Raw genomic sequence first — 16,874 nt, 5'->3', positions numbered from 1 at the left:
TAAGACAGAAGGGGAAACAGAGGCACAGAGAAGTGAAATGATTTGCCCATGGCCACCCAGTGGCAGAGCCAGAAATAGCACCCAGCTCCCCTGATTTCTATCCATCTCTATGCACTCTCCACTAGACTCTTTAGAGGCTAAGCATTTCCCCTTCACAGCCAATGTGTACGTGACTTGGAGCTAATGTTTCCCATAGAGCGCCGCAGACAGAGCAGCCAAACTGCCTGGCACTCAGTAGTATCCTTGTTTCTGGCCTTTCACAGAGACATTCTCAAGACCAGTGCTTGGGGGATCTGGTGAGCAAGAGATTGCTTGGCGAGACTGCTTCCACTGTGATCAGTTCCTCGCTGGAGTTCATTCCCAGGGGCTTCAAGCCAAAAGGAGGTGGAGGTGGAGGTGGCACCACCGTCAAATTCATCTTGAAAGAAAAGCACAAGAAAGGTGATGGGCTGTTCGTTCCTGGGGGCAAGGTTTCTGTGTGTTCCCTGGGAAGAGGGCATGTGCCCTCAGTTGGCTTCCGGAGCGCAGCAGTATCCAGTTAATTGGCAGCCACATAAATGGCAGACTGGATGGTGTGGGGTGGGGGTGTCATGTCTGGCCAGGACAGGTCAGATTAAATGCCATGCCTGGGGTGGTGAGCCCATCACTTCTCTCTTAAGGGATCAGCTCATTACTGGTGGCCAGCTTGTGCCTCCCAGATGCATCTTCCATTCAGGGAGCTACCTTTTTCCAGGCAAAAGGAGAGTTTCGGGGGAGGGTTAGCTTCTGTGGGATCCTTTCAGTGGGGAGGAACCGGTATGGGGCACAAGGACCCTCCACAGGCTCCCTGGAAAACCTGCAGAAACATTTACACAGCCTGGGCTGGGACTGTAGTAACTTTTCTGTGGAGCTGCCGCTCACGTTAGTGGCAGAAGTGGGCTAGTTCCTGTCAGCACAGCCCTGCCTGGGCATTCTTCTCCAGGGGAATCTCTGGGGATACTAGAAAGTGGGGTGAGGGAGTGAGACAACCCCTGCAGCCTCCTGGAACTGTGTGGGAAAACTCGGGTAACTTGGTGGTGTTTTCCTTCTCCAGCTTCCTCCTGGGGATTTGTCTCTAGGAGGGGACATTCTGGCCCTTGGATGGGAGACCGCCAAGTAAAAGTCAGAGTCCACAGCAACTTGTGTTGCAATTCAGTAGGTGGCGCTCTTCCCTCGGAGTAGTGCTGAACAGAGGCATGTTATTAAGGAGCCCATCATTCTTCTTTCAGATACAGTCCTGACAACTCATGCTCATTAAAGATCTCAATGCAATTTATGCAGGAGTAGGGCTATTAGCCTTACTGTCCTGGCCAAATTCCAGCTCTTGTAGCTAAATTCTACTGCTTAAATCCCCCTTGTAGTTTCAATTGGCTATCATTTTCATACTCAACTTCTGTCCTGAAGTATTCTGTGGTATTGCTGCTGCCGTGTTGTGCCCCAGAGGGGGATGCATTGCAGTGGTGGGTGTTGCAATCCCTTTGACATAGTTTGCCTGTTAGTTTGGTAGTTTTGCAAAGTGCTTTGAGATCCATCAGGACGAAAGGCACCATACAGAGGTACAATATGATTATTATTATTTATTGTTACCCTTCTCTCTTTCTCTTCAGCTTGCGTTTACAATGGGAAGACCTACTCCCATGGAGAAGTGTGGCATCCCGTCTTCCGACTGTATGGAGTCCTACCATGCATCCTGTGTACCTGCACGGATGGGATCCAGGACTGCCAGAAGGTTACATGTCCCAAGGACTATCCTTGTGAATATCCTGAGAAAATAGACGGGAAATGTTGTAAAGTATGTCCAGGTACGTGGGAGAACAGATAGACTATCCTCCCCAACATTCGCTGCTCTCTCCTGGTGTTTTGCCTTCATTTATTACTGGCTTCTCTTTCCTTTAACTAGTTTTAATGTCCCGATCCTACCTATGCACTTGCTGAACTTTAAACAAGAGTAATCATGTGACTTCAGTGGAATAAGCACATGTATGTGTTAACAAAATTAGAGCCTTACTACGTACATTAACACGTGGACTTTTGTGTCTTTTTGTGAAAGCTTTCTGGCTTGAATCATAGGGATTAGAGATGAAAAAGAACTGAGGCCACCTGATTTCCACCGCCCCCCCCCCGCTTCGAATGAAGGAGAGTTTCCTAAGCTATGTCCCTGTGTACTTCATTTAGCTTTAGAAGTTTAGGCAATGGAACTTCTCTCACTTCTTCAGGAGTCTACTTGGAACCAAGGAGCAGGAATTGCTGAGTGACGTTGTAGGAGCTGTGTTCTACAGGAAGTCAGATTAGATGATCACAGGGGTCCCTTCTGACCTTGAAATCTATGAATCTTACCACTAGGAGCTTTTCCCCCCAGTGTACGTTTACCGCACCTTAAATACTTTGCCGCAGCCTAAATGATTCCTCCTAGGCCTTTCCATTACTCGTGGGCTGTTATCACACCCCTCCCACTTTGTCACTGGTTAGCCATGTCGCATGATTTTGATATTGACTTCGGTGAGGAGAGGTTGGGAGTTAGGGTTTGTGGGTTCTAGCCCCAGCTCTGCCACTGATTCATTGTGTTGTCAGGGGGCAAGTCACATAATTATTCTGTTCCCCTAGGCGCTCCCATTTATAAAACCTCGCTGTGCCTCAAAGGAGTGGTTGGGAGGCTTGCTTACTTGTTGGGCGAAAGCTCTGAACAGCGCAACAGGGGTGCAATTTGCTATCACTGGAATCAGTGCAGTACAGATGGTGAAGCTATGCCTCCTCTATTGGGCCATCTTGGTGAGACATGCACTGACTTTAATGGGTGTTTTGCCTGCTTTAGGACTATGGAGGCCAGTGTTGGCAATGGTGGTGGAGGAGGGCAGACTGGGTACACCCCCGTTAGCATCATGCTAAATCCAGACAGCTAGCTGAATGCTTATGTTATGGTCATTGCAAAACACCCCTCTGCTTTTCTCTCTCTCTCAGGATGCCGATGTCATTTACATCAGTGTAAATCAGGAGGAACTCCACTGCCATGGAGGGAGATACACCAGTGTAGGACTGGTGTGAGAGCAGAATCAGACCCCATATTCTCACTCCTAAAATAAACTCCCTGTGTTTATTTATAACCAGACTTTCTCTGGTGTAGTGTGAAAAGCTTACCAGCCAAAAGGGCGAGAGAACAAGGCTAAATTCAGCGGTGGGAGGGAGCTCCTCTGAGTTCCAGGAACCTCAACCAAATGCAACAAACCAGCTTCCAAATCTGAAAGTGAATTCTTAATTACTGCAGAAGCCAAAAATTGACGATGCACGTTCGCTTGGGAGTTTTAAAAATTGCCAAAGGTTGTAAATATCCCTCCAGCCACCACCCTCCCAACTGACACGGCAGACCAAATTCAGAGGTGACGTGTAAGGGAGAGTGGGTGACACCTCAATAAGTGGGTGTGAGTGAATATAAAGGGGGCTGATTCTGATCTCACTTATACCTGGGGCCTGATCCTGGAGCTACACTGATACGCACCAGCCAAAGGTCTAGCCCCTGCTTTACTTTGGAGCCATCCCATTGGTTTAATTGAAACTATTCCTGATTGGCTGGGGAAACTGAGCTCACAAACAGGTCCAGTGAGTCTGAACTAGTGTAAATGACTTGCCAGTGGGCCAGAAGAGAAGTGTGCAGCTGGAAAAGTCCCTACCAGACAGGTGTCAGGAGGTGCCAATTCAGAGTAGCTATGCCCAGGCTAGATTCCCCTCTCAGATACAACTATTTAAATCAGGAGTCACCCCACTAAAATCAATGGAGTTACCCGTGTGAAGCCAGTGTAAGAAGCCCAGGGGAGGATCTACTTTAATATACATCTTCTGACACCTTCTCTCATTCACTGCTCAGGACAGGAAGATTTGCTTTGTTTTCCTGGAGCCCACGCCCAAAAAGCATGAGTTGCCCCAATAATAACACTGTACAGAGCACTTGTCTGCTAGAGTCTCAACGCCCCTCTCCCTTCCCTGGCAGGGAGGGCCAGCAGATGACCTGCAGATGGGGACTGATCAATCCCATGTGGTAGGCCAATGTGTTACATACACCTCCAAATTAAAGGGTCAGAGCCTCAACTAGTGTAGACCGACATAGCTTTGCTGGCTTCAGCGGAGCTGTGCAGATCTACAGCAGCTGAGGATCTGACCCAAAGATTGGTAAATCATCCCCCAAATTCAACAGTGTTCAGATCCAGGGATTTGGTTTGAGCCCTACTTTATCCCCGCTGAAGTCAATGAGGATAGGTCGACGCAGCATTTTAGAGCAAGCCTCCCAGCTTGGGTTGACAGACTTGGGCGAGTGGGGCTTGTGTCATGCGTTAAAAACAGCGGTGTAGACAAACTGTGTAGAAAGCACTTGGAAATTGCAGCTCAGGCTCTGAAGCACCCCTCCCCATCCCCCGGATATGTTCTAAGAGACCCTCATGGGTAGGGAGAGCAAGTCAAGCTGAACTCCACCAACAGGATCTGAGATGAGAATTTTGCTTCGTTTTGTTTTGGGCAGGTTTTCAGTTTGCTGCTATCTGACCCCTACTACTTTCTGTGTACAACACAGAGGCTGTGAATTGGAAAAATAATGTTTTTTTAACAATCCACATGGCAAATAACAGACAGCTTAAAAAAAATCTACCTTCACCATTGCTAACACTAGGGTACGTCACTATTTCAGCATTCAATAGCCATATGGTCATGGTCTCCGTCCACTTACAGAAAACTAAATGGTCTTCTTTTAAAACTCATCATAATATTTGGTGCTCCTTATTTTCAGATAGTGCCTTCAGACTCAATTATACGATAGTCAGAGGTGTGATTGGAGCTTGGGTAGGCATACCCATGCTAGTTTTGCTCTAGCTAGCATGGCTAAAATGAGCAGTGAAGACACAGGCATGGATCCTGGCATGAACTAGGAATGCGAGGACATGCTCAGGGTTCTGGGTGGGCTTGGACAGCCCACACTGAAGCCTGTGGTGTTGCGTCTTCACTGCTATCAGTACGCATGCTAACTAGATCAAAGCTAGCTCAGGTATGTCTACCTGAGCTGTAATCACACCTCTGATTGCAGTGTGGACTTGCTCTGAGTCCTGGTCTACATTCTTTGTGCCACTCTTATTGGCTACAGAGCTGTGAAACAACTAATGCTGACTTTGTTTGTGCCTAGATGCCAAAGTCAAGCCCACTGATGAAATAAATATCCCAAGATGTGCCCAGAATCTGAACACGGTATTGGTCTACATGTTTGTGCCACCCGGTTCTGAGAGCCCAAAGGAAAACCTGAGAAAAATTGCAATAGAGAAAGACTCTTCTGAAGAGGTGGAAATTTACAGCTGGAAACTGGTAAAAGGTGAATCTGGTGAATGAAACCAGCAAAGAATTTTTAAGGGTTATTTGAAGGGTCATTGGCTATACCTGTTTAGTCTCCTCTCCAGCTTTGGCAGGAGAATCATGTTTTTGGCTTCTTTCTGCAATGCTCCTACCTAGGTAATCTCAGTCTGCTGATTTGGAGACATCTCCATGGTTAGCATTGATTGTAGGTAGATGTGTCTAGTAACCCCATTGTAAGACAGACCTGATGCACAGTAGTTGAGTAAACCAGTCTGGATAAAATCTGACCCTCCTTCAACCACTGCCCTTTAATTCACACCAAATCCAAGGTGAACTCTTTCTGACATTCATTCCTTTTCATTTTTGCCTGATCCGTATCCTCTCCATCTTCCACCCCAAACTGAAAGAGTAAAGATTGCAATATTGCAGTAAAACTCTTCTCATGGCTTACTGACTCAACAGGAAGCAGCAAACGCTGGAAATAAACATCACACAACATGTCCAGTTCTCCAGACTCGATGGATTTGGATCCAAACTTTTGAATACTGATCAGACCCAAAACTCAATTTTTGAGGTTGAAGTATAGCTAATAAGCAATAAAATGAGAGGAGACCTCAAATTAAACACTATACATTTAGTATGGTACCATGCAGTTTCCTCAGCTGGTGTAAGTCAGCTTCACTCCACTGACTTCAAATGATCTACACCAATTTACAATAGAAGGGGACTCAAAGTCCCCTTTTCAGTCCCACATCCTATGTTCCTATTTATACTGGATCTGTTAGCCACTATCCACTGCCCATTGTAATTCAGATTCTTGATTTAGTAGATGATTGCTCTGTGGGTCACCCATAATAAATTGGAGCAGGCTAGAAGGCTCTGGATGCTTGAAAATGGAGGGTATTATTATAATAGAAGATCCTCATTTCAGTTGTTCCTTATGGTTCCCTAAGCTCATATTCTATCCATACCCATAAACACCTTCTTTCTTTCACTGGCCAGGTTCTTCTTCCTCAGGTGACTTCTATAATATATAATATAATATGAAGGCTGTACCTATCTAGGTTTTAATAAGGACACCCATCACTATGGTATCTGAGCTCCTTCACTGGAGTACCCATCCCTCCTAGGTCTGGCTCTGTCTCTAGCCATGGCTGCTGAGATTCACAGGCACTGAAGGACTGTCACAGTCTGAGACATTGACTCAGGATATCGGACCAAGTTCATTAGCAGACACTGGCTGCTCATCATTGGTTGGCAGGTTCATTACCAAAACAGTGCATGGTATGGTCTTCCCACCTACCAAGGCCAAATGTTTAATGCCTCCAGGGAGCTTCCAGCCCTGCCAGCCAAGACAGGGAAAGCCCTCATCCAAGAGCCCAGCTCTGCTCTTTTGCTTGGCAGCACAGAGTGTTACTGCTGGGAGACTGTGTGAGCTCAGTCACGTATGGATTCCACCATGGCACTATATTTCACTCGAGTAACAGAAGAAGACTTGTGGGTGGATGGAGGCTGGAAGCAGAGCATTGGAGTTCATCCACCTTGCTATTGTGTGTGACCTATAGTATTTCTCACCCCTAAGCGGCATTATCTATTCCTGCTTTGGTACAGTCTGTGTCTACAAATCACTTCAATGATAATAGTACAGGGCCTGATTCTGGGCCTGTGGAAATCAGTGCAAACTTTGCCATTGATTTCAGAGGGCGCAAGAGGACACTCTTCATGTGTTTTATCTGAGGATCTCAAAGCACTTTGTAAATATAGAATCATAGAACTGTCGGGCTGGAAGGGAACTCCAGAGGTCATCTAGTCCAGCCCCTGGTGCTGAGGATTAAGTACACCTAGACCTAACATCATGTTAATTTAGTAAGCGTGGCAAAACCCTTGTGAAGCAGACAAGTGCAGTTATTTCCTAAGGCATTATAAAGCACTGACATTGATTTTTAAATTCTGTTTCTATGCACTGGGGCGGGGCTTATAGCTGGGGTCAGAGAGCAGAAAGAAGTGGGCTTTGAGGAGACTGTTGCAGGAGCTGGGGGATGGAACTTGCATGGTATAAACGATCCATCCTTCTCTTAGCCCCCTGCTGCCATTGCTGTCACTCCCTAGTCAGACTCCTGGGGAGCAGATAGATGAGCTGAGCCCCGTAGTCATGTCACAGGGTGGCACACACATATTGGCCTTTTCTATCCCTGTATTTTTTTATTCAGGCTGTTGATAAGACAGTTTTATGGAGCATTTTAGCAGATTTCTCTCTCTTTTCCTCCCCCCCCAGAATTGCTGGGTGAGGTTTTCTGGCCTTTATGCAGGCCCAGGGTCATATGGGATGTTTGTGTCAGAAGAGGAATCAAACACAGGTGTCCCACAGCCCAGGCGAGCACCCTATTCACTGGACCATACTTCATCAAGTCATTAATTAAGCCTCTAAGCACTCCAGTGAGGGAAGTATATCCATTTTACAGAGAACGCACTGAGGCTGCCCAAAGCCACAGATCAGCTCAGAGGCAGAACCAGAGCCAGAAATGGAGCCCAAGAGTCAGGGCTAAGGCCGGGTGACTTTTTATTTTGGCTAATAGTAAACTCACCAGAAAATGCATTTCTCTGGGTGCTGAAATTATTTGTGAATTTAGGTCAAATTCGGCAAGTAGCTTCGACTGAAAAAAACTGAAAACAAGAATTTTGGAACTGTCCAAAATGGTGATCTGAAATGACATTTTTAAAATGTTTCATTCGACCAGAAGGAAATGTTTTCAGGTTTTTTATTTCATTGAGAAGAACTGAAAAAAAACCCAAGACTTCAATTTGGGTTTGAAATTAACCGTTTTTTTCTTTGATTTTTCAATTCGGCCACTAAATCGAAAAATCAAACATGATTCCCTCAGTTCTAGTCATGCCTTTGAGTCTTCTGCTTCAACCACTAGCTGACACTTTCTCTCACATCCCAAACCAGTGGACACAGATGCTGCCCTTGGCTGAAGAGTGGCTAAGTGAGAGCGTGAAGAAGGATGTTCCAGGCATACCTGGCACATTTGTCAGAACTTCACTACTTAAGATGAACGTTATAATACCTAATCCATCTTAAAGGTCATCTCCATTGCTAAATACATGTTCTGGTTTTCTTGAATTAAACAATTGACTCAAACGCCCCCGCTCGCATTCTGACTCTGGCACAAAAGAAGCATAACTATGTAGAAATATTTTTATATTTCCTAGTCAAGCTACATTGCTAAACTGGGGGATTAAAGAAAGTGTTGGCTGCTGAATGCCTAGAAAAATGAAATATGAATCAGCACCAGCCAATTCCATGGACACGGGAACGAGGGGCTCTGAAAGGAGGGGTGCAGAGATGAGGCTGGAGGTGTTTGTCAGGAGGGCCATGAGAGAGAGAGTTCTGTTGTTATATTGTTATTGTCTGTGTTATGGTAGTAGCTAGAGGCCCCAGCTGAGATCAGGCGCTAAGTGCTGTACGGCACAATGGGGCCTTGGCCTTGGCTGGGGTCTCCAAGTGCTACTGTTATTAGTTATTCCTATTATTACAGAGATATTTTGAAATCATGATAACTCAATGCAAGATTTTTTGTACCTTCCTCTGAAGTATCCGGTGTTGCGATTCTTGGAGACAGGACTAGATAATGGGGTGCGAGGCATTACAGAGGGATCTCTCCAAACCGGGTGACTGGGCAACAAAGTGGCAGATGAAAGGCAATGTTGATACATGCAAAGTTAGGCACATTGGAACAAATAATGCCAACTATATGTATACAATGATGGGTTCTAAACCAGCTGTTACCATTCCAGAAAGAGATCTTGGAGTCACCGTAGATAGTTCTCTAAAAACTTCTGCTCAGTGCTCAGCAGCAGTCAAAAAGGCGAACAGACTGTTAGGGACTACTGGGAAAGGGCTAGATAATAAACCCGTAAATACTGTAATGCTGCGATATAAATCCATGGTGTGCTCACATCTTGAATATTGCTGCAGTTCTGGTCGCCCCATCTCAAAAAGGAGATGGTGGAACTGGAAAAGATTCAGAGAAGATCATGAGAGATGATCAAGAGTATGGAACAGCTTCCATATGAGGAGAGACTAAAAAGATTAGTGGTGTTCGGCTTAGACAAGAGAGGACTAATGGGGGGGATCTGATAGAGGTCGATAAAATCCAGACTGGTGTGGAAAAAGTCAACAGGAAAAGTTTATTTACTTTTTCTTGCAATACAAAAACCAGGGACCACTTGATGAAATTAATAGGCTGCAGGTTTAATACAAAAAAGAGGAAGTACTTTTTCATACAACGCACAACTAACCTGTGGAACTCATTGCCATGGGATGTTGTGAAGGCCAAAAGTATACCTGGGTTCAAAAAAGAACTGGATAAGTTCATGGGGACAATGGCTGCTAGCCAAGATGGTCAGATGTGCAACCCCATGGTTGCGGTAACCCTAACCTCTGACTACCAGAAGTCAGGGGTAGAAGACAGCAGTAAATCTTTCCCTAACTGCTCTGTTCTGAACGTTCCCCTTGAAGCTCTGGTAAAGGCCACTGTTGGAGACAGAATGCTGGGCGAGATGGACCATGATCTGACCCTGTATGGCAACTCTTGGGTTTTTATTAGATGGACCACAGGTCTGATCCAGTCTGGTGCTTCCACTGTTCCTATGTTTTTACTTTTCTAATTAGCTAATGAAAGAGAAAGTTTTTTTTTCTTGGTGGTGGTGGTGGGATTGTTCTGTTTTAAAATAGAGCTAAGATATAACTAGCTGTAAAATGTTCATGCCAATCGTCTCTGTCCCCAGGAATATTTCATTTGATACAGATCAAGAAGATCAGGAAAGAGGAGTTCAACCCAGAAGCACAGAACTTTAGGCTGGTCACCAGAACAAATGAAGGTACAAATAAAAAGCAAATCTTTACTTTTGTAATCTCCTGGCAATAGGGTTCATTAGTCATCCCATAAAGATCTTTTTTACCCCACTGAGCAAAGGGGGGGAGATGAAATACAGTGTGAGCAAACTGAATTGTCCACATTTAACAAGGGGCACAGACTAAGTGTCTTTAAACCCAGAGTCTGCTTTGTTACCGTCACATTTTCACTTTATAACATTTGAAAGATCAGCCAAATTCCTTAAAGTGGATACATGATTACGCAACCCAAAGGTTACATCTCTCCAAAGTCCGTAAAACTGTTTGATTTTTATATCTAATCCATCTGGCATTACCGGAAAAAGTGATGCAATGGCTTTGAAAAAAAACTCCCCAAAATATTGAAATCCTCCTTCATGTTCCTGGAAGTGTGTAAATGTTGTAATAACCTGGCATCACCAGGCCACATACTGACAGACAGTGGTTGTGGAGGGCTTGAGCTGCATAGTCATTCATTGCTTGGTCCATGCCAAGACTGATAATCTGATAGCTGTTTAGCAGCCTGTGTAACATGAAAGTGAGGGTCTCAGCTCAGTGGAGCCGTGGCAGAGAATCACAGAAACGTAGGGCTGGAAGGGACGTGAGTCCAGCCAGGAGTGGAGGGAGCTTCCTAAAAGTGGCCACTGGCGCCCAAACCATGGCCATGCCCCCTAAGGCTCTGCCCTCACACCACCCCTTCCCTTTTAAGACCCCACCCCCTGCTTTCTCCTCTCTGGCCCCCTGTCGCTCGCCCTTACGACCAGTAAAAAGTGGTGGGGCCATGGCCCCCTGGTCCTCCCTGTTCCAGCACCTTGGTTTGTGGCAGGACCTAGTAAACCTAGACAGTCCCTGACAGCTGTTTGTCCAACTGTAGTGAGGCACAGCTGGGCCCCTCTAGCTTTTGCCCCTGCTGCCTTCACAAACCAGTCAGGGACGTCTCAGGTTGATGCAATCGCCAGTGTATTTTATTTATATCTATTTCCCACCAGAGCCACCAGTCCCTCTCAGCTTCTGCTTCCCACCATGCCAGCCTTTATAACCCCAGATACTTAGGCTGGCAGGTGTTTCTAGTTGCCAAGCAGGCAGGGCTATTCAGCCAGTCCCGATCTATTCCCCTTGATTGGGGCTGGCGTGGCAGGGGGCTGATTAAGCACTTTGTGCCCAGCACCCTATCACACCAACCTGTTCTTAAAAACCTCCAGACTTCAGAGGGTTTTGAAGTAGGGTTGTGTGGGATTACTTGCCATCTGTTTGGTGGATAACTAGAGGACTTTAGTCTCTGAGGCCATCAGTCCATGTTTCCCTCCTGGTCATTTCATGTATCCAGGTAGAGTTCCTCTAGGCAGCATCGACCGACTCCATGAACTCCATTGCAGAGCAGTGGTGCTGTTGGGAGAGCTCGTTTTAAACCTTTGACCCTTGCTCCTGTCCCTGATTTTCATTCTTTGTCTCCTGTGCGCGCTTAAATCCTGGGTTATCTGGCCCGTCCCTCACCTGAGGAGACAGGTTCTTTTGTTGCTCTGGTGAGCTCTGCTCACAATCTCTGGATTTAAATAGACTGGCACCTTTTGTGAGCACTCACATTCTTGAGTCATGCATAATGCACCATTGTTTAAAGTCATGCAGAGTGGAGATTTCAAGAACAAAAATTAATTGGGCTGCAAAATGTCCAAGGCAGATATGCCTAAAATAACTGTTTAAAATTCCTTTTGTTTATCCTTATTTCACCCACACAAGGATTAACACCATGTCATTGTAATCCTGTTTTTCCTGATGAAGCTTCCGATGACCTAAACACCCTGCTCTCTGCAATTTCACAAGTGCACTGCTTCGACAGGGACTGTGGTGTGAAAAAATAGCAATGTTGTGAAATCACCAATTACAGTTACCGAGGTTTCTAGGAAAGCCTTGGCCAGCAATTGTCCAGTGACAGGAGACTAATTCAGCTAGAAAATATTCCTCCTGGAGATGACAGTATTAGGGATACACAATCCTTTCTGGGATTAAAGGTGCTGAGATCAGCTACTGGGAGAATAAGGAAGGTTTCAAAGTACTGTATAGAATATTGGAATCAGAAACTTACTAGCAATACAAAAGACAGCTTCCCCAGCATCTTCCTTGGCTGATTTTCAGATGGGTATACAACGATTATTGTGATATTTAACAGTAAAATAAATCTGAACCAATATACAACAGCACTTATTTGTTATAGTGTGTCCCCTAGCCATCTGAAATATATATAAGGCCCCTTTACCATAGCCTAGGAGCACCTCACAATTTGTAATATATTTATTCCCTTAGCAAACTTGTGAGGTAGGGATGTTTTATTATCCCCATTTTACAGATGAAGAAGTAAGGCACACAGAGACTAAATGACTCACCCTACGTTATACCGAAAGTCTATGGCAATACTGGAAGTTGAACTCAGCAATCTCGGATGCCGGGCTACTGTCCTACCCACTGGACCATCCTTTCTCTCTGACTCAGCTGACACTCTGTATGAGTTTAATGACAATAAGAGCTAGGCAAATACTTAAAAATATTTTCCACTTGAATATTTAATCTAAGGTCCTTCCCAGCCCTTTGTACAGCCGCATGCCAAGGTTTTACTAGAAAGAGTTTTTGCAGAAAAGGAATTTTAAATTTGTAATCCAGAAATCTAGAAGAAAAGGAATTACACTTAGCCAATAAGAGGCCAGGGGAAAAACCCATCACAAGGGGGTTATGACCAATCACAAGGTTGTGGTTTGTGACCAATCACAACGAGGTAACAGAATGTGAATTTCAGATTTCCAGTGATGAGCTGGAGAGTTAACAAATTTCACCCCCAAAATGTGTTGAATTGGTTTTAATAATGAATACATCTGAGAAAACTGTGATACTTTCTTGGATGCTCCATAAACACAAAAAGAAGTGCAATTCTTCCAAAACCCACACAATACAAACAATTAGTTCCAATAATACTTAACACTTCTATCACTTACCATACTGAAAGTGTTGTATGAAGGTAAAGGGCCAGATCTTGAGCTGGTGTAAACTGCCTTCACCAGCTGAGGATCTGGCCCTAACTAATTAAACTGCCCAGTACTTTTCGGAGGTAGATGAGGATTATTTAATCCCCATTTCACAGATTGAGAAACCTTGTAAATTGGGCGATTTGCCAGAGGTTACACCAGAAATCTTGGGCAGATTGAAACTAGATCTCATGACACCCACACGCTATTTTGAGTAGTTGTATTATAGTAGTGCATAGAGGCCCCCACTGAGATCATGGCTCCATTATACATGCATAGTAAAAGACAGTCCCTGCCCCTAAGAGTTTATAGTCTAGATAGACAAACCAGAACTAAGAGGGAGAGGAGAAAGAGGCACTGACTTGACTAAAGTCACACACCAAATCAGTGGCAGAGCCAAGAATAGCATTTAAGTCTTCTGACTCCCAGAGCAGTGCCCTAGCGCCACACTGCCTCAAATCTGCCCTTCCTCCCAAGGATCATGGAATAGGTTGGAGGAAGGTGGAAGGTTTCAAATTGGATTGACTGGGAGCCGCTGGAGGATGGGTATTGGGGGTGACATGATTGTTTCGTATTGTGGGTGTATTTCTGGGCAGCAGCTTGCTATATATGCTTGATTCTAGAGAGTGGGGATCTAGAATCTAGTGGGGGCCCAGAGTGGGAGGAATCTGTGCATAGCAGTTTTATTTCCATGACAATCATACATCGCCTACATCGCTATTCAGGTTGAAAACAGGAAGAAAACGGTAATGACATAAGGACCCCTGGGGTGCTGGTTTTCTCTCGATCTCCTTCGTTATCTAACCCCAACACTAACCCTAATCCTAAACCTTTCACTACAGCTTTTGGGCAGGGGGGCTAAGGTCTTTTTCTATTTTGGGTTTGTGGTTCCAACTGAAAATCATAATGGAAAGCCCCTAAAATCACTCCAGCAGGGATAGTTTCAGCATCTCCCCCCTGCATTTGAAATCCCCATGCTCTGTGGAATCCCAAGATGGAGTCAGGGTTGATGGGGCACTACGCTAATGCGAATAAATAAAAACTAATGATAATGTAAGTTCACTATTGGCAGGTCTCTCTGGTGAGATCTTACAGACATAAACATCCTTGGTGTAGCATGGATTGTAAAGACTCCAGAGCACAGATTAGGAGTTTAGCTCTCGTCTTCCTTAGCCACCTGTCTCCCACCATAGTTTTCTGAATGCTATCCTCTGCCCTGTGGATGGCTGAGTTTCAGAGGTTATGTGATCCATGGAGATATTTGTCTTTACTCAGACACCACTCCCATTGTGCCTGAGCACAAACTGCAGGATCAAGTCCATAACTTCATCAATTTTAGGGCCAGCAGGGATCACTCTGATCACCCTAGTCTGACCTCCTGCTCAAAACAGGCAACAGAATTTCACTCTGCCGCGGAAGGAACTATTCTACTATAATCTATCCTTTGCAAGGTCCTCTCCTTTAGGATCTTTCAGGATGGAAGGTGCAACAGTAATGGTCTCATTGTTTCATTGTTAGGACCTTACCAAATTCACAGTCCATTTTGGTCGATTTCACGATCATAGGATTTAAAAAATAATAAATTTCATGATTTCAGCTATTTAAATCTGAAATGTCACGGTGTTGTAATTGTAGAGGTCCTGACCCAAAAAGGAGTTTGGGGGGTAACAAGATTATTGTAGGGGGGTTGCTGTCCTGCTACCCTTTACTTCTGCGCTGCTGCTGGCGGTGGCACTGCCTTCAGAGCTGGGCAGCTGAAGAGTGGCAGCTGCTGGCCTGGAGCCCAGCTGCGAAGGCAGAGCTGCCACCAGCAGCACCACAGAAGTCAGGACGGCATGGTATGGTATTGCCACCCTTACTTCTGCGCTGCTGCCTTCAGAGCTGGGCCCTCAGTCAGCAGCCACCAGTGTCCAGCCACCCGGCCGCTCTGCTCTGAAGTAAGGATGGCATTGTATGGTATTGCCACCCTTACTTCTGCACTGCTGCTGGATCGCTGCTTTCGGAGCTGGGCTCCCGCCCAACAGCTGCTGCTCTCCAGCCACCTAGCTCTGAAGGCAGAGCAGAAGTAAGGGTGGCAATACCACAATCCCCCCAAAATAAACCTTGTGATCTCCCTGCAACTCCCTTTTAGGTCAGGACCCCCAATTTGAGAAACTCTGGCCTTCCCCATGAAATCTGTATAGTATAGGGTAAAAGCACAGAAAAGACTAGATTTCATGGGGAGGAGATGAGATTTCACAGTCTGTGATGCGTTTTTCATGGCTGTGAATTTGGTAGGGCCCTATTCATTGTACTCCCTCATCTGTCTCTTGTCTTATACTTAGATTGTAAGTATAAGATAATACTCTCTTTTTGTTCTGGGTTTGTACAGCACCTAGCACCTGGGGTCCTGGTCCATATCTAGGGATCCTGGTGCCATGATAATACAAATAATAATTATTTATTAGTATTACATTCCCAATAGGGCAAGTTTCAGAGAGTCATCTGTAGTGAATATCCATCTGTCTTCTCTTCTCATATAGGTCACTGGAACAACTTCAGAGCCCAAACATCAGGGCTTAAGATGACAGAGAGTCCAGAGAAAGAAACAAAGAACTTGTAAAAAAAACCCCCACAAACAAATATATATGAAAAAGTTGCATTATTAAATAAACTCGCACAGCAATAAAAGGAAAAAAAGATGGATGTAAACTAAAAACTCAAGCAATCAAACCAACGACGACAACAGATCTGAGTCTGAAACACGGCTACAACCATAATGTGACACCCTTTGGAATGTTCCCAGAGATGGGTTGGGGGACTCAACCCCTCGTCTCCTGCTCGTCAACAATTTCAGGTGTGCCAAAAAAGGAGGAGAAGACAGGAGTGGTGCACTGTGAAGAGAGAAAATACGGGCTCTGGTTCCCACCAGTTTTGTATCTCTAGCCAGTATCATGGGCTACCAGTGAAACAGTACAGGAGGCTTGTTCCTTCTACCATTATCATCTTAAAGGAGACCTGCAAAGAGACAAAATCGCCTTTGTTTCTTTTTAAGCATCGTTGTGATGTACAAAGCATTTGTTTTGTTTAAAATAGAAACCAACTATATTACTTTAGAAATATCAGCTCTTGAATCTGTTTTAGCTGGAAGACTCCTTGGAGGACTGGAGAACTAGTGATGTTATAATCCCATCATGGCAAATCTCCCAGGGATGTAGCCTCTTTGCAGATAGACCTAGGCCCTAATTCAGACAGGAGTTTAAATACAAAACGTTAATCCTGTGAGTAGTCCCACTTCCTTCAGTGGAACTATTCATGTTCTTTAAAGTTAGGTGACATGCTTAGGGTCCTGGCTGAATCAGGGTCCTAAATAGGGACAACAGAGAGGGAAGAGGATTTTTAGTTCAATTGTTTTTACAGAGCTTTATATTTCCTTTGATTTACTTACCACCTATTTCACTCAAACTCCTGACAAAGAGGAAGGAGGAAAAACCCTCCTTGTGAAGGATTTGAACATCCTTCACCCTCTGTCTTCAACTGAGATACAAAGAAGCTCCCGCTCCAGTTTTCTCGTCCTCGAAGGAGATCTCCAGCGACAAAATAGAGACGACAAGAGTTGACAGTCCTGATGTTTCTAAGGT

General features: G+C 45.0%; 1 protein-coding gene across 1 annotated transcript in view; it reads left to right on the top strand.

Annotated features, from left to right (window-relative positions):
* CHRDL2 (chordin like 2) overlaps positions 1–16,485 on the top strand; it is a 59,877-nt gene extending 43,392 nt beyond the window's left edge. Inside the window, exons 7-11 of the mRNA XM_038374989.2 lie at positions 264–441; positions 1,626–1,820; positions 5,180–5,362; positions 10,135–10,227; positions 15,777–16,485. Coding sequence (XP_038230917.1) covers positions 264–441; positions 1,626–1,820; positions 5,180–5,362; positions 10,135–10,227; positions 15,777–15,856 — 729 coding nt within the window. The 3' untranslated portion in view covers positions 15,857–16,485. The remainder of the gene's footprint in view (positions 1–263; positions 442–1,625; positions 1,821–5,179; positions 5,363–10,134; positions 10,228–15,776) is intronic.
* The last annotated feature ends 389 nt before the right edge of the window (positions 16,486–16,874 follow it).

Source organism: Dermochelys coriacea, chromosome 1 (assembly GCF_009764565.3).
Source record: "Dermochelys coriacea isolate rDerCor1 chromosome 1, rDerCor1.pri.v4, whole genome shotgun sequence".
In the NCBI taxonomy this organism is placed as follows: Eukaryota; Metazoa; Chordata; order Testudines; family Dermochelyidae; genus Dermochelys; species Dermochelys coriacea.
The sequence above is the reverse complement of the archived record's forward strand: the minus strand, read 5'-3'. Positions and strand labels throughout refer to the sequence as shown.